The sequence below is a fragment of the Xyrauchen texanus genome, chromosome 41 (assembly GCF_025860055.1).
Source record: "Xyrauchen texanus isolate HMW12.3.18 chromosome 41, RBS_HiC_50CHRs, whole genome shotgun sequence".
NCBI classification, from domain to species: Eukaryota; Metazoa; Chordata; class Actinopteri; order Cypriniformes; family Catostomidae; genus Xyrauchen; species Xyrauchen texanus.
The window spans coordinates 12,388,940-12,411,723 of NC_068316.1; the positions used below are offsets into that span (position 1 = coordinate 12,388,940).

General features: G+C 36.5%; 3 protein-coding genes and 2 non-coding genes across 6 annotated transcripts; 2 read left to right on the plus strand and 3 right to left on the minus strand.

Moving 5' to 3' along the window:
• Positions 1 to 211: 211 nt before the first annotated feature.
• crhb (corticotropin releasing hormone b) lies at positions 212 to 2,129 on the plus strand. The gene is made up of 2 exons (XM_052114087.1): positions 212 to 368; positions 721 to 2,129. The coding sequence occupies exon 2, from the start codon at positions 743 to 745 to the stop codon at positions 1,229 to 1,231; it is 489 nt and encodes a 162-aa protein (XP_051970047.1). The 5' UTR covers positions 212 to 368; positions 721 to 742; the 3' UTR covers positions 1,232 to 2,129.
• A 192-nt stretch (positions 2,130 to 2,321) lies between these two features.
• trim55b (tripartite motif containing 55b) lies at positions 2,322 to 10,744 on the minus strand. 2 transcript variants are annotated; one of them, XM_052114085.1, is made up of 8 exons: positions 10,483 to 10,744; positions 9,945 to 10,114; positions 7,423 to 7,600; positions 7,010 to 7,105; positions 5,472 to 5,705; positions 4,862 to 4,884; positions 4,648 to 4,772; positions 2,322 to 4,328 (listed from the first exon to the last, which is right to left on the minus strand). In XM_052114085.1, the coding sequence occupies exons 1-8, from the start codon at positions 10,600 to 10,602 to the stop codon at positions 4,162 to 4,164; spliced, it is 1,113 nt and encodes a 370-aa protein (XP_051970045.1). In that variant the 5' UTR covers positions 10,603 to 10,744; the 3' UTR covers positions 2,322 to 4,161. The 2 variants fall into 2 exon arrangements, with proteins under 2 accessions (XP_051970045.1, XP_051970046.1); XM_052114086.1 differs by having other exon boundaries at positions 2,394 to 4,328; positions 7,423 to 7,597.
• A 1,115-nt stretch (positions 10,745 to 11,859) lies between these two features.
• On the minus strand, positions 11,860 to 11,932 carry trnaa-agc (transfer RNA alanine (anticodon AGC)). Its single transcript has one exon. It is a non-coding gene; the product is annotated as a tRNA-Ala (tRNA).
• A 705-nt stretch (positions 11,933 to 12,637) lies between these two features.
• Positions 12,638 to 12,723, plus strand: trnay-gua (transfer RNA tyrosine (anticodon GUA)). Its single transcript is given in 2 exon segments — positions 12,638 to 12,674; positions 12,688 to 12,723. It is a non-coding gene; the product is annotated as a tRNA-Tyr (tRNA).
• Positions 12,724 to 13,963: 1,240 nt separating this feature from the next.
• On the minus strand, positions 13,964 to 19,757 carry dnajc5b (DnaJ (Hsp40) homolog, subfamily C, member 5 beta). Its single transcript, XM_052114200.1, has 4 exons — positions 19,651 to 19,757; positions 16,742 to 16,955; positions 15,424 to 15,601; positions 13,964 to 14,076 (listed from the first exon to the last, which is right to left on the minus strand). The coding sequence occupies exons 1-4, from the start codon at positions 19,755 to 19,757 to the stop codon at positions 13,991 to 13,993; spliced, it is 585 nt and encodes a 194-aa protein (XP_051970160.1). The 3' UTR covers positions 13,964 to 13,990.
• Between the last annotated feature and the right edge of the window lie 3,027 nt (positions 19,758 to 22,784).

The following is a 22,784-nucleotide window of genomic DNA, read 5'->3' on the forward strand; positions in this document are numbered from 1 at the left end:
TCAATATAAAGGATCTTTATAATACCCTGGGTTTTGCGTTTTTTACCGAATAAAAGACTCTCTCTCTCTCTCTCTCACACACACACACACACACACACACACACACACACACACACACACACACACACCTCGATGACTCATTCAAACAAGAAAACTGTTCACTTACGTTAATTCATGTCAATTCTCTCTCTCCTGTGCGCAGACGCGAGATAAAATGCGTGACACTTGTCGCTGACCGTGCCTATATAAATGCAAAATCCAGCTTTCCTTTGAAGAAGTCCTAAAAGTAAGACTTTGACTGCAAGAGAGAGACGCATCTCGCAAAGTTCCAAAACCATCCAAGGATATACCAATTACGCACACCACAGGTACGCATAGTTTTATCTGGAACAAGGCAGCTTATTCTTAAAGTAAACCTTATGAAATAGAAGCTGACACTGGTCTTTATTCTAGCCAGCTGTATTTATAGCTATGGAAAGGAATTGTTGTGTCCTCGTGTAACGCGCACAATAAGTTATCCTGCTATCCAACTTTAAGGCGTGCGTAATTGCTTGTGTGAACGTAGACATATATAAATGTGCAAAAATTCATACAAATGTGAATGCAAGTGTTCAGACAATGTGCTTTAAATACATCGCATTCTGTCAATAATTGGTCTTCGTCCCAGATGCATAACAAAGTTCAAATTGTGCGCATAATGTAAACTCACTTCTCCCGCAGATTCTTCTCGCCACACTTTGACATGAAGCTCAATTTTCTCGTCACCACCGTGGCTCTACTCGTTGCCTTTCCACCACCTTATGAATGTAGAGCCATAGACAGCAGCTCAAACCAGCCAGCCACGGACCCCGATGGAGAGCGACAGTCAGCACCGGTTCTGGCGCGCTTGGGAGAGGAGTACTTCATCCGGCTCGGTAACAGATATCAGAATTCTCTCCGGTCTTCACCTGACACGTACCCCGAGACATCCCAGTATCCCAAAAGAGCACTGCAGCTCCAGTTAACGCAGCGTCTGTTGGAGGGCAAAGTTGGAAACGTCGGCCGCTGGGATGGCAATTACGCGCTCCGGGCGCTCGACTCCGAGGAGAGAGAGCGCAGGTCGGAGGAGCCGCCGATTTCCCTGGATCTGACCTTTCATCTGCTACGAGAAGTACTAGAGATGGCCAGAGCCGAACAATTGGCCCAGCAAGCTCACAGCAACCGCAAAATGATGGAAATATTCGGGAAGTAACCGCGACCAAACCCATCTGCCAAAGATATTTTTACATTTAGCACAAACATAAATATTCTGTACCATAGTGCTGCTTTTCCATCACGATCTATTTATACCGGTGAATTACAGTATGTATTTGTAGATATTTCAATGAAGGCGAATAGAGTTGGTGTATATGACCATGACTGGTAAATTGTTCAGATGCGCAAAACTGTCATCAGTCTCCATCAGTGTTATTGTATAAGTGATCATTCAGAGCTCTAGATGATTCAAAACGGATTTCTTAAAAAAGAGAGAAGAATTTAATATTTTCAAGTACTTTATTATTTTATCTGACAGACTTGAGTTTCATTGTAACATACAGTACATTGTTTAAGTTTGTTAATAAACTAATGAGCAACCATTGATTTTTGTTGTGCAAGAGAATGTCTTATATTTATATTTTTCAATAAAACTTTGAAAGCCAGTTTGATATTTCTTGTGTAGATTATTGCCGTATGAACAGGAGTGGTTAAATTTAAAAAATATATAATTAAACATAAATTGACAAAAATGTCACAAACATTTTGATTTCCCAAGGCAGCAACATATTGTGAATATAATCAACGAAGGATCGTATCAAATATTCTCGGTGATTTCATTGTGACGTAAAGAATAAAGATCAATGAATGATGATCATACGGAGATGATTGACAGGAGATGCATCTCGTTCCTGATTGGCTTCCTCAGGCGAAAACTCATCATTCCTCTCCAAAAGTGTTAATTTTTGGAAGTTAATATACATATTAAATGTTGACTCTATTCCATTATTTATATTACAATTAGACCTATACAAATGTTTGTAACAATTTACAGGTTGTATTCGTTAACAGTATAATGAATTATACTTTTTCAGCACTTGTTAATCTTGGCTGATGTTAAATTTCAACATATATTTATAAATGTTTTATCAAACGTTCTATGTTACTATTATGAACTAACTACGAACAATTATTTTTTGCACATTCTAAATAATTTATTAAAATGAATACATTCTGTAAAAATGTATTGTTTATTGTTACTTCATCATACCTAATGCATGGACTAAAGTTAATAAATACCACCTTATTGTAAAGTGTTACCAGTATTTGAAAGTGTGTAGCAGCAGAAAACTTGATTATATACTGAAAATAAATGTTCACTTATTAAAAAAGTAATTTAAAAACAAGCCTCTTAAACATATACCTCAAAGTACACTTTGAATACCACTTGCCTTTTGACACAGATTTGAAGGACCAGTAAATTACCAATAAAGTAATCCACTACAAATGCTAACTACTTCTCTAAAATTGTAATCAGAATACTTTAATGATTACTTCTTTGAAAAAGTAATCACCTCACTAATTACTTTAATTTTAAGTTACTTTCTAAAACACTTTTTTTTTCGCTCAATAAATTCAAATCATGTCTATTTTCTCCTTCATTGTCGCACACCCTTCAGCTGTTACAGAAACGCAAACATACATATGAACATATTAATTCACATTTTAACTGTATTACAAATACATGTATTTTTTTTTAGATATATTTGTAACTCAAGTAATGTACTTAAAATTAATACTTTCATTGAAAGTCAGTAACTATAATCTAATTTCAAGATTTATAATGTAATGTTACACTACATTTGGTGCTTAAGAGTAATTTGATTACGGTAACAAATTACTTTGTAATCCAATTACACCCAGCACACTGAATCCATTACTGGAAGTGGCTGCACCTCTCCCAATAAATGATTCACTCTTGTTTGGCAAAGTGTTAGGTAAATTAACATCAAGTAACTGTGGACTTGCCTGCTGCTATGAAAAGATGATTGATTGTCAGTTGCAGAATGCACACCTTGCATGAATTTAACCTGGTTAACACAAAACCAATTAACTGGTAAGTGACTCATTGTACCTATACAGCAACTGGAGATCTTTTACAGTCAAGTCTTGGGTGCAGAGTTTAACTGAACCATGCCCTAAATGTATTGGGCAAAGCACATCTGAAAACAATCAATAACTTTCTAATGAGACAAACGCAAATCTTTATGAGTTAACAAGAAACTCAGAACATTTCAGTTCACTTTAACCACTATTTTAATATGGTCCGCCAATTGTAGAAGGTTAAAGCCACACATGTTGAAATGACTGTTGTGTTCGGGCTTTGATTCTTGGGCCTCATTAAGTTCATCATAGCTGTGCTCCATGTGAATCCAGTCGCTGAAGTACATCCTGTCACTGATCACCCTCCACTGGGTCAGAATATATGGATTACGCAATGCCATGGCATCGTTATTTCAGCTCGACCACCGAGAAGTGCGAACAAGACTTGTTTACAGAGCAGAGAGTCACTGCAATAGGGAGATTACTTCCACACTGCCACAAATGTTTCTCAGAGTAGATTAGGCAACGATGGGATACATGAGTGATTTAAATCCAAATGAAATGAACTAGATTATATGATTTTAAATTGAACCCATTACAAATTATTACACTACCTATATAGGCTATCTCCAGTTGCCATTACATGAAGGTTACTGTTTTGGGACTGGAACCAACACAAGTAAACCTTTATTTGTCTGTGATATTTATATGAAATCCAAAGAACATTTAAAGTGATTCGTATCATTCATAACTCAAATAACTTTGCCGTGCCAACTGCAATGAATATACCACACGAACACTCCCTACGCAGTAAACAACACCACAAATCTTGGAAGTGTTTCTTAAGTCATCTACGTTTATATTTAGTCATCAAGTGACTTTTTTAAGCTGTAACTGTAAAACAGTATAGCTTCTTAAATTCAGCTATGTGTCATAGTCCAGTTCTCTTAAAAGTGTCCACAGCCGTACAGGCAATCATAAGTTTTATATCTGGCTGTAAACAGAAGGTTTTGTGTATGAAGGGGGTATGTAGACTTTGTGAATTTAGGATGATGTGGCGGGTTTGTGTTTGCTCTGTATTTGTGGCGGCATGAGGGGTGGAAGGGGTTCGTTCAACAGGTTCACTGTATCTGCTCCTCCCGAGGATGTCTGCTCTGCCCGGCCTTCCGTATCAACGCCCATGTCATCTTCATCCTCCTCTTCCTCGTCATCTGGCAAAGCATCAATAACATGAGAGATTAGTGTCAGGTCATTAAGACATGAAGATGCCATCAGCCGCATGCTGATTATATACAAAACGGAGAGTGTAAGCACATGAGCACACAGTTGTGTTTTTTGGTTAATTTATTGAGAATTGGCTGACAAATTTGTTTAATAAACTGAAAAGGATGGCTGGCTTTTCAACTGGTTGCCATTGAGTCACAATTCGAAATCTTTCTTAATTCATTCAACAAGCCAACTTGATTAATCCCTGCAGATGTTGGTAGTTCAAGTTAAATCAGTTTAATGAGCATTTAAGGTGAGTCGTACCTCTGGTGAAGGCAATATTGCACAGGGCCCTGACCTCTCTTTTGAAGCTCACAGAGAAATGATCCATGCTCTCATAGCCACACTCCACTCTCTCCAGGTGGGAGGCATTCGATGCCTCTGCAATCCTAACAAACAAGATAGCAATTTAGAATATGTTTAAATCGTAAAAATAAACGTAATATCCATTAAAGTGGCAGAACTGATCAGCACTTACTTTTGCAAGAGGGATTTGGAATTCTGTTTGCATTGTGAGAGAGAAAGAGGTGGTAAGTTATTTCTCAACAGCAATAACATGAAAAATGTTTCCAGGTTTTCCACATGTTTTGACCAATGAATTTCTATTTACTATTCTATAAGTCATTTTGAATATACTTTTATAGAAATATGGGGAAGATTTCCATTTTTATGTCAGGTACCAATCTTTGAAATGAATAGATGTAAATAATTATACTCATTAGCATACAAATGTCTCCAGTAAGACTCCCAACAGAGAGACTGATGTTTATCATGCTGGCTTTACTCTACATAAACACTTATAAAGAGCAATATCTAGGCAGTGAAATATTTTAGAGATTAAATATTATATATATATATATATATATATATATATATATATATATATATATATATATATATATATATATATAGTTTTTCTAAATGGCAGATTATCAATTCATGAGCTGCCATTTAACTGGTGATTAGTGTGAAAGGGAATAAAAGTAATTGTTGTTGTAGCGCCTCTTGGGTTAATTTCACCCGGAAAGTGCTGCGATACGTACAACGAGCTAGGAGACCAGTTTGCATCTACTGTGGGCTTAAAGGACCTGCAAGAATACAGCCATCTCAGGCTCCTCCAACATTTGGATTCCTGTCTCCATGATTTTGGTCATGGATTCTAGATGATCTCCGTAATTCCTTGTGAGGCCACGGATATAGTTAACTTTCTCATCCTGTTCTGCTGCCACTTTCAGGTTCATCTCTCTCTTCCTCTCCTCCAGGATGGCATACAATTGGTCAAACTTTTCACACACCTGGGACTTTTGTCGTCTGCCATTTTCCTGTGAAACAGAACGATTGTTACGTCTCTACTACTAATAATTTGAAACAATACAAATTGCTGACTGAAGACAATGACATTTTAAGATTTAAGCTTTTAGGTCAACATTAAATAAAAATTTACCCTATTTATTGTTTCTGGTCTTCTGGTGCATGAATCATCGGTGCAGGTTAGACATGGGTTCTGGTTCCAAGGAAACCAGGAAGTAATTGCATTCACATAAACAATGGTGAGCACAAGTCTGGGGTTGTATTTTTGCTCTAAAATTTAATTTTTACTCCACTAACGGTTAGGTTTAGGGTTTGGGTCAGAGAGTAGGGTTTATAAAATATGCATTCATGTTGACTGGTGTCATTCACAAATAAAAATGTAATCACTTTTGGCACCATCCTGTGGACATTTCACCTAAACAATGATTCCAGTTTCGTCCACTGGGGGCAGTGGTTTCTAATTTTGGTAAGCACAGACTGATTTCAGCAGCAGAACTTTTGACCTCCTGCCGCCAAATTCACAAAAACCTTTAATCTAAAGGGCTTAAGCTTGAACTTTGCTTTGTAGACAAATATAAATTGTGCCAACATATGAATTTCTTTCAATTTTAATAAAAACCTTTTTTTTAAACAGATGAGATAATAATATGGGTTATTAATGTAGATTCACAATGATGTTTTTCACAACTTTTGCTCTGTAAAATAAAACCTTGAAACAGGGCCGGATTTAGGGTGTGCTGGGGTGAGCTTTGCCCCCCAAAATAACCCCTATGACCCCCCCACAAGCACAAGTGAAGCAAAGGGTCAGATTTTTTCCTTGTGGTGCAAACCTTAACCCTAGCTAAATGTGCTAGAACTGAAGACACGCCAACCCCTCCCCCAGTTGACAGAATACAAATGCACATCCCCAACACCCTTGACGGAATACACACACACGCACATCCCACCCCGTCGACGCCCCTCTGTTAAATGTTTTTGCTCTCTAATGTAGCTGTTCTACACTCAGGCATGTTTAGAAAGAATACCCCTTTCTTTCCATCAACCACATCAAACCCTCAAACTTGCCATAATGACTTTCCATCAGAGCAGCCATATGCTCACCTGAGATGGCTCATTTCTGCTTGCTTGTCAATCATGGAGCCTCTGTGAAAGCAACTGTGAGGACTGGAGAGAATCCAGCTTCCTACCTGCCTGGCTCATCAATGCCAGAGTGTGTGTATCTTTTGTCAAAGGGACCGCTCTTTCTCTCCTCATCAATAATCTGGCTCTTATGTCAGGCATTGGGGGGAACAGGCCACCACAGAAGGTGACTAACCTCTATGGTCCTGCAGGTCTCCTCCAACTGACTGATGATGCCTTGGATCCTGTCATTATTGCCGACCATCATTGCTATTCCACCCGTGAGCTCTGTCTAGAAATGAGGACGTGCGTGAGCATCATGCAAACACAAGTATATACACATGCACACTGACGCAAACAATTATGCAGCAAACATACAGTAAATATTAAAGGGAAATTTCTGCCATCATTTACTCACCCTGACTATTCATTTTATTTGTGAGAAGAAAAAAATGCAATGAAAGTGAATAGAGACCGAGGCTAATATTCTGCCTAACTAATTCTGTGTTCCACTGAAGAAAGAAAGTCAGTGTTCGGAACAACATGAGATTGAGTAAATGATGACAGAATTTTAATTTTGGGTGATCTATTCCTTTAATGTGTCTTTACCTTTTGCATCTGGTATATACTGTTAAGGGGGGCCACTTCACAGATCTTGTGAGCACCAAACACTTTACACATAGAACAGGTGGGGACACCGCAGGTCAGGCAGTATATGTTGATCTTCTCATCTTCATGGACCTCACACATTGGTTGGTCAACCTTCCTCTCAGGAGAGGGTCGGCTGCTTTCACATTGAGAATAATGGATCAATGAGGGGCAAGACTGACATCTTGAAATCTGATATCTATACTTTTCAGAGGGTTGAAACAAAATTCCCTGAGAGACTAATTACACTTTGTCACTTCATGCATTTTTTTTTTTTTTTATCATATTGATCTCCAATCATAAAAAGACCAAACATATCCTAGACAGATAGCTAGATCCATAGCTAGTGAAGTGAAAGGTGGTAATGATTCGAGGGGCTCAAAAGGTCCAGGGGCCTCACATCAAATTCTAAACTGTAAGTTTTAATCGGAAAAGGGCCCAGAGCAATATACAATCAGGGGGCCCAGATTACCTTGCTACAGCCCTGCAGATAGATATTAGATGATTCAGACCTAAGGAGGTGGTTTGGTGGTTACAATACATAACTTTGCCAAGTGTAAATGTATCTGGTTGTTCAGGAAATATACAAAAACTTTACTCCTCCCGAATGGAATTACATTAGCATATGGATTAAATTGAGCATATTCAAATTATGTATGGAGCAACCACAAAACTCAAACACTATTTGCAACATGGGGCGAAGAGAGCATTTAAAAGAAACTATTTCTAACTTATAGAAATAAATGATCTATGAAATCATTGCAATAGTTTACAGCCTGGCATTTACATATAGCATGGGAATAGTAGATCAGATCTATAACCATTTTGTGGAGACAAGTTTATGTAGCCAAGTGAAAATGGGATGTGAATAACCAATCGGACAGCAATCTGATTGATAAAGACACATTAAGTGATTAAGTGTAATTTGGGCTGGGATGAGGTCAAGACCACAAAGCAACATTTAATTAAATAACAACAGAGTTCATAGGACCATGTTAGGGGTCTGTGATGTGTGTCAATATGTCCAAAAGACTCAACACAGACTAATGTTAAACTATAAATAAGCCTCCTGCCAGCTGACCGACATCCTTACCCTTCTGACCTGTCTGAGTCACAGGTCTTTGGAGTCACATGGACACCATGGAATCCACAGTCTATTGCACCGCACATCCACTCACTGAATAATAAAGCTTTACAACACGTGTTTCTCTCCAACTCATTGAAAAACAAAAAGCTTTTTTGGGCTTATAAATAAAGTGAAATGCTTAAGTGGAATGCAAAGTGGCTGGATAACTTAATCGTTCGGCCTTGGGGAATTTAAATGTTTTGTGAATGTTGTTTTTTAGTGTAAAAGGGAAAAATTATGCATACACAACTAAAATACTAAAGGATTATTATTAAAACAAAAGAGGTATCTGTCGATAATTGGAAGGAAATACAATTAACTGTTTGTCTACATTTGTTTATATGTTCAAATTTTCATTATATGTTCCTTTTCCTCACCAGCAATCACTAGCAATTGCTTAAAGGGATAGTTCTCACAAAAATGAAAATTCTCTCATCATTTACTCACCCTCATATCATCCCGGATGTTTAAAATAATATTTCAGCTTTGTAGGTCCATATAATGCAAGTGAATGGTGACCAAAATGTTGAAGCTCAAAATGCACATAAATGCAGCATGGAAGTTATCTATACGACTCAGGTGGTTAAATCCATGTCTTCAGAAGTGATATGATAGGTGTGGTTAAGAAACAGATTCATATTTAAGTCCTTTTATTTTTTTACTATTGATTCTCCTCCCTGCCCAGTAGGTGGTGATATGCACGAAGAATGTGAATTGGCAAAAACAAAAGAAAAAGAATGTGAAAGTGAAATGGAGATTTACAGTAAAAAAAAATGACTTAAATATTGATCTGTTTCTTACCCCCAACTATCATATAACTTTTGAAGATATGGATTTAACCACTGTCATATGGATTACTTATCTGCTGTCTTAATGTGCTTTTTCAAGCTCAAAGTTCTGCCCACTGTTCACTTGCATTGTATGGACCTACAGAGCTGAGAAATTCTTCTAAAAATCTTTATTTGTGTTCAGCAGAGGAAAGAAAGGCATACACATCTGGCATGAGGGTGAGTAAATGATGAGAATTTTTATTTTTAGGTGAACTATACCTTTAAGGCATTTGAGCTATTACACAATGGACTTTGTTATCCCATCAAAATTTCCCCCAAAAAACTGAGTTTGGCCAAACCCCAAAAATTGAGTTTTGTGGCTTGTAGTCCATGTCTGTTAGGTTTTAGGGCATCTCTATGCTATATCTATAGTGTATGCGTCTATACTTTTAATGTAAACTAAAGGCTATTGGCCATTTAAAACAAGGGATGAGTCTTTCGAAATACCCCGCCCAAACTTCCAGTTTCAACTGGAATCATGTCAACATAGGATCTTTAAATAACATAAGCAGTTTGCCAGATCTAACCTGATGTACTCCTGTTTGTACATGTCAATGATATTTTCCACAAGAAGGTTTCTCTGCAGACCAAAGACCCCATGACGGTTCAGCACAACTTCATGCCTGCATGATGGACACCTGAAACGGCCACCCGATGTCACTGTGCCTCCTCTGGTAGGAAGGTATGGATTTGAGGCCTGGATAGGGGATGTGTAAAAGACAGTACATGAATACAGCATCTTAAAATGTATTATTGGGGACAGATTAATCTATTGCCCACATATTTCTATCTTATACAAACATATTAAAAGACCTATTTAACTGGGTTAGGGGTAAATGCAAAGTAAGAGAAGTCTGTGACCTACATTTTACATTTCTGAGTAATATATATCATAAATAAAAAAAAATGACAATATTATATAATAGCCAATACAAATGTAAAATTGGTTAAAGTAGTTTTTGAAAACCTCAACACTTAAAAAAGTATTCATTAATAATAAAATATAGTATATTAATAGTCATTGTGATAAATGGTGCTGACAAACAAGAACTATTGAAACTGTACCTGGAAAATGTCATTAGCACATTTCCGGCAAAGATTGTGTTGACATGGAAGAATCACAACAGGTTTCGTAAACATTTCCAGACAAATGGGACAAATAAGCTGTTTCTCGAAGCTGTCCATCCTGATATGATGAGCAGTGGCTCCACTGAAGATGAGGAGACCGTTCTAGATTGAAAATATTGAATCGTCCCAGATCTTGAACACGGGTGATACCAGGCCCTCACCATTGCCCAGCTGTCTGTCTGTACCCTATATAAATGAGTCATAGCATTCCCCCACTAGAAGGCCCATTATCAGTGTGCGCTGTTTTTAGAAATTCGCACGTCAGAGGTTGCGGTGTTTACTTGCCCATTTATGAAAACCATGTAGAGCTGCTGGCCCATAGTGCATCTCTAAAATATAATGAACATAGGAAGCTCGTAGCAAAACATAGACCTTTAAATAAGTAGAATTTAAACGTGAGATTAAAAGGAATGAAAATCTCGATAATGGGATTTTAGAATCAGGGGCCGTTCACACCGAACACATTTTTGCGGCCGTCTGTGTTGTTTTTTTATTGTCTTTGATCGTTGCGCACTGCGTCTTGCACTTTTTAAAAACTCCGTTTCAGCTTAAAAAGAAGATCAGCTTTTAAAAACGCTTTTGTTATTAGTAACTAGTTATTATTAGTAAATAGTAGCCTAACATTCACCCAAAAATGAAAATTCTCTCATCATTTACTCACCCTCATGCCATCCCAGATGTGTATGACGTTCTTTCTTCTGCAGAACACAAACAAAGATTTAAGAGGAGTATTTCAGCTCTGTAGATCCATACAATCCAAGTGACCAACACTTTGAAGCTCCAAAAATGCATCATAAATATGTATGTGGTTTAATCTGTGTCTTCTGAAGCAATCAAATCGATTTTGGGTTGACCAAAACATGACAAATTTTTACAATAAATATTCACTTTCAGAATGTGAAAGAAAGTGACAGTGGAGATTTAGAGTAAAAAAAGATTGAACTACTGATCTGTTTCTCACCCAAAGGAATCATATCACTTTAGAAGACATTAATTTAACCACTAGTCATGTGGATTACTTTTATTCTCTCTTTATTTGCTTTTTGGAGCAAAGGTCTGGTCACCATTCACTTGCATTATGGACCTACAGAGCTGAGATATCCTTTTAAAAATCGTTGTTTGTGTTCAGCAGAAACAAGAAAGTCACACACAGTGTGTGAGAGTATCTTAACCCCCCCCCAATACCATAGTAATTTCCTAAACACCTGTTTGTCACTATACACCGCTACATATTCCCGATCCATAATACCATTGTGTGCAATGTGTAAAATGTGACGTTTGAACATTAAAAGAAGTATCAAATGGAGAAAACATTGGAGAATGCGGGCATCGATCCCGCTACCTCTCGCATGCTAAGCGAGCGCTCTACCATTTGAGCTAATTCCCCTCCTATACAAACAGCTCACTGGGTTGACAATACTTCTCATCAATAGTTTTAGCCAGGTCAGAGGGTTTTCTTTAGAACTGTTGAAGTAATTTGTGGATAATTCAACAGAGAACTATTCTCGATATTCTATTTATTTTAGACATAATGCTTAAAATGTTTAATAACAGTACTCATACCCACTTCTTAAATAATGTCCCGTATTTTATCGGGCTGATTCTACATACATCTACATTTCAGTAAGATAGTTACAGCGTTTACAGTTGTTACCATTTGTAATGTGTATTCTCCGTATTTGTTGTTTAGCATTTTTTTTATCCATACGACTCTGGTGGTTAAATCCATGTCTTCAGTCAAGTCAATTCACTTGGTTTTTATTGTCGCTTCAACCACATACCGTTAGTACAGTACACAGCGAAACGAGACAACGTTCCTCCAGGACCATGATGACACACAAAACAACATAGGACAAACCCAGAACCACATGAGACTACACAGACTAAATAACATACCTATATAAAGTGCACGTGCAAAAGTGTGCAAAAAGTAAAGAACAGTACAATAAATTATTAACAATTGAACAGGACAATAGACACAGTAAGAGACAGTTTATTGTTACAGTGTATTCTTCGCCATGTAATTGCTATGAAATAAATAAGATAAATATTCGTGAGGTGAACTTTGCAGGAATGAGACAGCGTTCATATGCCTTCGATAGCTCAGTTGGTAGAGCGGAGGACTGTAGAGGTTGTGCTGTGATCCTTAGGTCGCTGGTTCGAATCCGGCTCGAAGGAAAGTTTTCTTTTAGATTTTGAAATCAGTAATCTTGTACTCTTTGTGACTTAAACTGTAGACTGAGAGTTAAATGTATTGTTCACAGAAACATTTAAATTCTCTCATCACTTACTCACCCTCGTGCCATCCTAGATATTAATTTATTTCTTCTGCTAGACACAAAGAAAGATTTTTTTTAGAAGAATATCTTAGCTCTGTAGGTACATACAATATAAGTGAATGGTGGCCAGAAGTTTGAAGATCCATAAAACACATAAAAGCATCATAAAATTTATCCACATGACTCCAGCGGTTAAACCCATATATTCAGAAATGATACGATAGGTGTGGGTGAGAAACAGGTTAATATTGAAGTTATTTTTTTACTATAAATTCTTCTCCCTGCCCAGTAGGTTATGCAGAAATAATGCAAATCGCCAAAAACAAAAGAAGAGGAATGTGAAAGTTGAGATTTATAGTAAAAAATAACTTTTTTAATATTAATCTGTTTCTCACCCACATCTATCGTAACATATGGATTAAAACACTGGAGTCATATGGATTACTTTCATGCTGCCTTTATATTCTTTTTGGACCTTCCAAGTTTTGGCCACCATTCACTTGCATTGTGAGGACCAACAGAGCTGAGATATTTGTTTGTGTTCAGCAGAAGAAAGTCATACACATCTGGGATGTCATGAGGGTGAGTAAATGATGAGATAATATAACCTTGTTTAGTAAACTATATCTTTGAAATAATAGATAATTTGCAAAGAACGGGTCTGAAACAAGAACATTAGGGCATGCAAGTCAAATGATCTCAGTTTGTAATCGCTTAAGAATTGTTGTCATTTGCAGTTGTTTGCACAATTAATTTAATTACTGACACAAGCATGATCCTATACTGATGCAGAGTACATATAGCAGAAGACAAATACAAATATGTTATTTGAAAATATCTGGTAAAGGTACATAAATGCCTGATTTTTGTGAAAACCTATAATATAAGCTATACTTTATTCCATCCCAAATAAAAAGAAAAATATATTATTTAATATATATTTCTAAAGGAAAATACATGATTCAAAAGTGTCATCACATTATCAGTTTTATGCAATAATTGCACATAAAACACAAGAATAGTATAATATCTGTTATTTACAGACAGCGTGGTTAAACAAAGTTCAAGAAGTTGAGTATTTTTTTTACTTAAGTGGTAAAATATATATCAATATATTCAAAAATAATTTTAAAATGAGTAGGCTATCTATCATGACCCTTCTGCTTTTAGGTGTATGTTCTATGTCCATCGCCAATCAGCTGGGTCTTCTCACTAGCATTGGTTGGCTGAAGCACAATCGGCGTGTCGCCATCTGGAAGACCAAAATCACAGGTAAAAGAGGTCACATATGATCAAAATGGAAAAAACAAGAGGTTACTTTGTCTAATGTCATGCCATTTCACACTCCTAATTGAACTTCCTGCTGAAATGAAAAGTGTTTTGTATGCTCCAAGGACGTTCCAGCAATCTGCTGTTAGTCTGCCCCTGCTGGCTGCACTTTTATGACCTCATGCTGGCTCTGTATCACTGGTTTGAAGGGCAGCCCACTTGTCCACTGGCTTACCTAATGGTGAGGGAGGTTATTTTGCTATTCTGTGTCCAGACTGTTCCTGATTGAAAGACGATGGGGTGAACTTTTCTAGACGTCTTGAGAAGGAAATAACTTTAAAACATTACGTTTTATTTTAGTGCATTTTTACTTTTGCTACAATAATGTAAATTCTATGAAGCTGGTGCATACAATCAACACAGCATCAATGTCAGTCTTTTTATGTCTTATGTACTATGTATTCTCAGCCTTGGCAGGTGAATGCAAGTTAACAAAATGGTAAACAAACTTTGATTTGTCTAACAGTGTATTTTTAAATGAAAGAAAAATGCTGCTAGGGTCTATTTGGCAAATATAAGAAAAAAAGAAAGCTATTCTTGTCAGTACCATCTTACATGCTGCTTTTCAAATGAAGGAAATATAACATTGTTTATTTTTGTGAGAATGCTATAAAAAACTAGTATGCAAACACACTTTGAGAAATGACTCAGACTGTAATTATAACTGCAACAGAAAATCAACCTCCTACAGCTCTCTGGCAGAAGCACAATGTATTGTATCCAAACATCTGGCTCGAAAGTATCTAGTCTATTTATTTTGGAAAACAGGATGACTTATTATTTTTGTTGAGCTCTTCCTTCCACTCATAAGTCATGATGTTCAACATCAAAGCCTAGTTCTGTAAAAAAAATATTTTATACACTTTTTTTAATAAGAAGATGTAATCAAATGAAGCAATGGTGAAATTAATTATAGAAGGACACATTTGCAGATTATTTAAAAAATAAATAAATAAATAAATAAATAAAAGTTTTCTCATTTGAGTCTTTATGTGAGATTACATTTTTTTGGTGGTCTTGCCAATGAATCTGTTTTGAAGATTACCAGCGGAACATTTTCAATTGAGGCATTAAGCAGACACTCTAATAGAAACCAATATACAAAACGTGTTTTTTAGCTGCATGTGTTATGAAGTAGTTTTGGGATGCCTTTAACCATTTTCAACCACTTTTACTCTGGCTGTAGAGTGACTGTCCATTTACCCTTTTAAAGAGTGTGACCGCCTAAAGTAAATGCTTTCCAGAAACATATTAAGAGTTTGTGCTGTACCTCCTCTCTCATTGTCGGTACGAATCTGCTCCTCTAGGTCTTCAGGAGACACATATAACTCAGTGTCTTCATCTCCAGGTGTGTGGGGTTTGCACTTCCCACAACAGCAGTTGAAACAGCAGCACAGACAACAACAGAAATAGCAACCTGTCAGCAAGCCGCAGATGGCAAACAGACCCTATAAATGAGAAAGTTCATTATCAGACTAACACACACCATCAGTGCTAAATTCAGAAGCAAAATGTATTAAAAGCAGCACTTACACTTATATTACAGTACCCATGTTACACATGTCACACATTGAAAACACTTTCATTTTATTTAACACATTGGGTTTTAACTCACAGTGAACAATATATTTTTTACAGCATTTATTAATCTTTGTAAATGTACATTTATAAATTACTTTATACTACATTTGGTGATAGTTTGTGTTAGTTTATAATGCATTAGCTAAAGTTATAGTTAATGCATCAATACAAGTTAAGCTCAATTGACAGCATTTATGGCATTATATTGATTACCACAAAATTAATTTAGACTTGTCCCTCCTTTTCTTTAAAAAAAAAAGAAAGAAGAAAAAATCAGTTACAGTGTCCCATTAGTCCCATTGTTGCCAAGACCACATAACGTTGTAAACCCTAAACAACATTAAAAATGACATTATGTCAACCCTTGCCTCATTCACTTCCATTGTAAGTGCCACGTTGAAACCACAATTTTTGCTTTTTTTTTTATTAAAGGAGGGACTATTTTTGTGGTAATCAACATTATGCAACAAATGCTGTCGACTGAATTGTATTGAACCCTGTATATTCCTTTAAAAATGTATTAGTACATGTAGCAATTCACATTAATCAAGATTATTAAGTTAAGTATATGCATTTGGGATGTTTTGTTGATAGTAAGGCAATGTTAACTATTGCATTAACTAATGTTTATGTATACAAACGTATTCTAAAGTGTTACTCAAACATTAAATTGCAAGCTTCCCTACAAAATAACATAAAATACATTATTACTCAGTCCTTCCTTATGTAAATATGCTGTAATATGAACACTATGTAATGTACAGTGTGAACAAAATAGCTATTAAGTAATTCATTTTTTAAAGATTATCAAATCTTATTGTTTGATCATCTGGTCCATTTTGCAACATTTTGTTAGTTATTATTCACATTGCAGTGTTAACATTACAATATTACTTATCTTCTACCTTATTATGTCTTTATAGTTTATATATATATATATATATATATATATATATATATATATATATATGAATCAGAAACAAAATAGGGGAGAAATGATACTGTACCTTAGCCCACCAGCTGGATAGCAAGAAGTATGTGTTCACATTCTCCTCTCCAAACTGCTGCGACACATAGAGGCCCAGGGAGCCGTACTTGTCGTAAATGTTTCTCTTAGTGACGTCAGACAGCACCGCATGGGCATTGTTGAGCTCTTTAAATTTGTCAGTAGCATCTGGGTTCTCAGGGTTCTTGTCAGGATGATATTTCAAAGCAAGCTTCCTAAAATGTAGGCAAGGACATAAACAAAAAAACTTTCATTGAACTTTCAAAATTCCTTGGAAGGAAGCTTCAGATCATTACAGACCTAGAGTTTATTTGAAGTCTTCTTAGTCAGTCACCTGTAGCTTTTTGCCACTATTATACTTGATTTTTCAAAGGTACCGGAGAGAAGTTTTGTGGAAACACACTACCATACAGTGGCCCTCAAAAGTATTTGGACACTTTAACTAAACATGAAAATTCTGTCATTATTTACTCACCTGCATGCTGTTGCAAACCTGTATGACTTTTATTTTGCTGAGTGGAACACAAAAGGAGATGTTATAATGAATTTCAGCCTCAGTCACCATTCACTTTCATTGCATATTTTTCCATACAGTGAAAGTGAATGGTGACTAGTGCTAACATTTTACATTATTTATTTTGAATCTTTGGGTGAACTATCCTTTTAAGCTATACTTGAAAATGTATAGCTATATATATATATTGTACTTTGTGGAACATGTCCATAGTTAATGTGATAAACTACACTTGTGGTTACTCTGTTAGGACACCTGTGTGAACTTGAGAGTCACTGACTTTATACATCCACTAAAAATGGTTTTTCAAAATGACACAATGGCTCATTAAAGTGAAAGGTCTAGCATTATTTGTTTGCAGATGCCAGTTGGGATGTATTTTGTTATTTAATACAATGTAATACATACATTTTAAAGTGTCCAAATACTTTTTGGAGCCAATGTAAATGCTTACATTATATATTAAATATATTTAATTGACCTCAGAAATATAACTATTTACACAGAATTTCATTGAGAATGTACATTTAGTCTGTGACCAACGTATTTTTCGATGGATTATCCTAATGAGAATGACAGCGTTGAAGTGACATCAAACAGCCATTAGTTTAAAAAAGAAACTAGTTTTGGACTCGGTGAGAGCAGACTCATTAACATGTGCCAGTTTAAAATGCTGCCTCTCCGTTTGATGATCTCAGTAGGGTGTGATCTTTAGCAGCGAGCTGTCTTATGTGCACACGGCTTGACCTGTCTATGTGTCGGCAAGACTGCAGACCCCATTAGTGCCTCGAATAGCTCTTTAGCACACAAGGAGTGGTGAAGAAAGAAACGTCACCCAGTCTGACATTTTTTTCCCATTAAAACCAGCGGTGCATTGCAAATGACTCTGACTCTAACACGATTCATATCTGCTCTGAATGAATGCCAACTTGTTCAAACTCTGTGAAGCAGTTTTCTGAAGTCTGCAGCAAAGAGGTCATCTGACATTTTATGAAGTTGTAAAATGTAATATCTTTATGTTGAAAGTGGTACTGGATGATCAGGCACTAAACAATACAAATGTAGTTTGTGTGAGCTCAAAAAAGATCTTGTTAAAAGTCGTGGAAAGCTGCTTAAAGGGATTGTTCACCTTAAAAATGTAAATTCTGTCATAATTTGCTCACCCTCAGGTTTTTCCAAACCTGTATGACTTTCTTTCATCAGTGGAACATATAATGCACCTTTTCCCGGTGACTGAGACTAACATCCTGCCTAAAAAATTTATTTTGTGTTCCACTGAAAAAATAAAGTCATAGGGTTTGACACAACATGAGGGCGAGTAAATGATGACAGACTTTACATTTTTTGGTGCACTATCCTTTTAATTCTACCAACAAAAATGACATTTTACATTTGCACTAATACCTCAGAGTAAGCAATTAGTATTTCAACCAAGAATTTCACCTTAAAAAGCATTACATGAACATAAGATTATCATATTCTTGCTTTTTTTTTTTAGCTCAACCAAAAAATTAAATTTCTCATCAACAATTTATAATTCTCCAAGCATGCTTGCTTGTTAATTTTTGATTACGCCAATGGTGTCTGCAAGAGTTGTGATGATTATATATTCATTAACCACAAACAAGTTCTGTTAAAATGCTAACCATTTAAATGCCTTCTTGAAAAACATGTAAATTAGAGCAATTAGAGTCTATAATTGTTGAAACATCAGTATGGTGTTTGAAATCAATTTGTCTAATGAAGCTTTCCTACTTGTTCTCTTGTACAAGATATAGAAGAAGCACAAGAAGTTCATCAATAATAATACATACGTTAATAAAATGTTCACACTTGTCATCGTTTTGGAATGAAATAGAAAAGGTACCAATAAAAAGATTGCAATGTCGACAAATGGCAAAAAGTTGGGTAATGCTTTAATGCTGTTGTTATGCAAACAGACAAGTGGGACTACAATTATAACGTCAGAGTCATGCTATTCCCACCAAAGTCAAGAATTGCAAGTTTCTACGGTATTATCTAAGTTGTAGTGAAGAACCATTTATGCAAGCACACGTTCATCTTGTTCACCCATCTCATCTATAAGGTTCCATCATCATTCCTGATCCCAGTAAAATAAGGCAAGCCATCTGTTCAGCAGCATAATGAATATTTTAGATTTGTGGAAGTCATATTATATTCATGCACCTTCTCCGCAACCAAAGGCTGAGGTTATAGAAGAACGAGTTGCAGATTTACAATTTCTCTCTCTCACTTTTTTGCTCCCTTGTTCACCCGAATATTAATCTAACAACACACTGAACTCCTTTAAAAGTAACCAAAACTGAAAGGCAGTCCATCTCAGGACAACCTTTCTATGCACTAATGGAAAATAGGCATTGCGAGTCACATCTTACCTGTAGGACCTCTTGATGTCATCATGGGTGCAGTTCTTGTCAAGGCCAAGAACCTGGTATAAAGCCTCCCCTGATGTGGACAGGGCTCGTTGCCTTTGTTCAGTCATGATCTAATCATTACCTTCACATGAAAAGAATGAAGAAGCCGTCAGTAAATTGTATAAGACTCTAGGTCAGGTTCTCCTGTGTGGTAAGCAAGATACAAATGACGTTTGGTTTGTTTCTCATAGTAACGTCACTCTTTCCACATCGGTCTGGGCCCTAGACCTTGTGTCTACTGATATAGACAATCCACACCTTGTAGACACTTTGTTTGTAATAGATCTCAAGCAATCCCAATGTTTGTAAGAACTAGCATCAACTTTAAGGTTATTGCAGGCAAGAATATACAGAAATATACCTGCACAATACAAGGTTTTGGCATGGATTCTTTGATAACCTTCAACCCCCAAGCCTGAATAATTCCATCTTTAGTAATGAGCCTTCATTGATTATTAAATAGTTCTAAAAATTATACAGCCTTCACATCTCACTGAAGGTTTTCAATGGCTGACAGTTGAAAAAGTGTGAGGCAAAAATGGGTATGAGTACATCAACGTTGAATTAAATTCCATATGTGGTCATTAGATTTATTACCTGTTTAAGGGAATAGCCTCCGAACTTTAGTCCTTCTCCAGTGCAGGTAGATGGGCTAATGGAGTCAAGTTCCTTCTCTGAAGGTGAGCAGATTACTGAGGAGATTAATTATACATGGAGCTAGTGAAGAGCTCAGGTAACTTTAGGACAGTTTAACATGGTTACCATCAAGGCTCATTTGGTTTCAGTGGCAATAGTGCTTGTGCATTGGGTAAGATGTTCGATTTGTCTGATGTCTGAGGATAGACACGCATAATGTGGCACTATTGACTTTAAAACCTGCATAAAGAGGACTTGGGAAGAAGCATAAAGGATAGGTTTTAGTAAAAACTTTTAAAACATGTTAGGGGTTAGAACCTAAAAGAGTCAGCCGAACTGTTAATATGTAGAAGAACGAGTTGATAACTTTTCTTGCTGATGCAAGGTCACCATCTTGTGGTGCAAATCTACTATTACTATTATTCTAAGTGCTATTACATTAAATCCCATGGTGTGACAAATATGGCGACTTCCCAATGCATCTTGAGGGGGAAAAAATTTGCCTACTTTGCTAGTGTACCATTTTTAAAAGCCACAGATTGTTTCAGTTATTTCACAGGAACGTTTTATTCCTATAATTTGTCATTTTTCAGAATTAACAGCATACATAACAGTCACCTGAACCATTGATTCACCATTGAAACACCAGTGACATCATTAAGTTGGATCTGCAAATGCTCACTAGCAAATCAGCTACAATATTAAACATGTATTTATGTTTGTAAAAAAAAAAAAAAAAAAGAACAGAATGTTATTGAAGGGATAGTTTGGGGGCCTGGTTAGCTCAGCGAATATTGACACTGACTTCTACACCTGGCGTTGCGAGTTCGAATCCAGGGCGTGCTGAGTGACCCCAGCCAGGTCTCCTAAGCAACCAAATTGGCCTGGTTGCTAGGGAGGGTAAAGTCACATGGGTTAAACGCCTCGTGGTTGCTATACTGTGTGGTTCTCGCTCTTTGTGAGGCATGTGGTGAGTTGTGCGTGGATGCCGCGGAGAATAGCGTGAAGCTTCCACACGCCTCTATGGTAACATGCTCAACAAGCTACGTGATAAAATGCGCGGATTGACGGTCTCAGATGTGGAGACAATTGAGATTCATCCTCCACCACCCGGATTGAGGCGAGTCACTACCCCACCACGAGGACTTAGTGGGCATTCCAAATTGGAGAGAAAATCGCTCACACACACACACAAAAAATCTAAAAAGCGATAGTTCACGCAAAAATGAAAATTCTCTTATCATTTACTCACCCTCATGCCGTCCCAGATGTGTATGACTTTCTTTCTTCTGCTGAACACAAACAAAGATTATTTTGAAGAATATCTTATCTCTGTAGGTCCAATGCAAGTGAAGGGTGACAAAAAGCTAAAAAAAAAAAAGAAAACATAAATGCTGCATAAAAGTGATCAATATGACTCTAGAGGTGACTTCTGAAGCGATCGATTCAGTTTTGGGTCCTTTTTCACTGTACATCTTACCATTGCAGTCTCTTGGAACGATCATGATTTCAAGCTATATTACACTTCCTATTGCTGGACGCATGCACACAGTGCTAGATGTAACTAGGAAGTGTAATCGAGCTTGAAACCATGATCACCAAAGAGGCCACTGATGTCAAGATTAATAGTGAAAAGGGTTTTATTTTGGTCTGTTATCACAACAAACCAATTAGATAGCTTCAAAATGTGGATTAAAATACTTTAGGAGTTATAGGAATTCTTTTTTTGTGGCCTTTATGTGTTTTTTGGAGCTTCAAAGTTTGGTCATCATTCACTTGCATTGTATGGACCTACAGAGCTGAGATGTTCTTCTAAAAATCTTTGTTTGTGTTCTGCAGAAGAACATACACTTCTGGGATGGCTGGGTGAGTACATGACGAGAGAATTTTCCTTTTTGCTGAGAAATTTGTTTGATATTTTTCTGCGTTGCAAGAAAACATAGATTCATATATTTTAAGTCATTTGTCAACATTCAAAAACAAAGAGAACTGTTTGTTACTTGATTCTGTGATGCTGCTTTATGCTTTATTAAATTTTTCTGGAAATAAAAAAGAATTAGCTTCACAAAGTCAATGGTGAAAACTAGAGCACTGTTAACAATGTGTGAGTCTTAACATTTAAATAATACGTTTACAAAACTCATATCAAAGTTATCCTTTAACTTTAATTTCTAATTGTGGTAGAATGGCTTTTTAGTAATGAAAATGTATGTTTAGAATATTTTCAGACCAGAGACGGTGCCAAATGTAGAGCCAAATTATTACAAATTTACCAGAATGTCATCTTTTGAAACTGGATTATTTTGTGACAGATGTATTTTGATGCATTTTACCTGCTTAGCAACATTATAACACCATCCACATGTCTGCTAGTTTTTTCACAAATACAATTTGTTGTCGTTCTAAAGCGACAATAACGGTGAGGAAAATAATGTACAGCACTATAACCACAAGATGGC

What these genes read in the sequence shown, in the direction of transcription:
- crhb (XM_052114087.1), top strand. Translation starts at nt 743, where the DNA reads ATGAAGCTCAATTTTCTCGTCACCACCGTGGCTCTACTCGTTGCCTTT.
- trim55b (XM_052114085.1), bottom strand. Translation starts at nt 10,602, where the DNA reads ATGGACAGCTTCGAGAAACAGCTTATTTGTCCCATTTGTCTGGAAATG. An exon ending in GTATATACCAGATGCAAAAG is followed by an intron (nt 7,106 to 7,422) that starts GTAAAGACACAT and finishes CCTCATTTCTAG; the next exon opens with ACAGAGCTCACGGGTGGAAT. An exon ending in AGATGGCTGTATTCTTGCAG is followed by an intron (nt 4,885 to 5,471) that starts GTCCTTTAAGCC and finishes CAATGCAAACAG; the next exon opens with AATTCCAAATCCCTCTTGCA.
- dnajc5b (XM_052114200.1), bottom strand. Translation starts at nt 19,757, where the DNA reads ATGACTGAACAAAGGCAACGAGCCCTGTCCACATCAGGGGAGGCTTTA. An exon ending in GACATCAAGAGGTCCTACAG is followed by an intron (nt 16,956 to 19,650) that starts GTAAGATGTGAC and finishes CCTACATTTTAG; the next exon opens with GAAGCTTGCTTTGAAATATC. An exon ending in TACCGACAATGAGAGAGGAG is followed by an intron (nt 14,077 to 15,423) that starts GTACAGCACAAA and finishes TTGGTCTTCCAG; the next exon opens with ATGGCGACACGCCGATTGTG.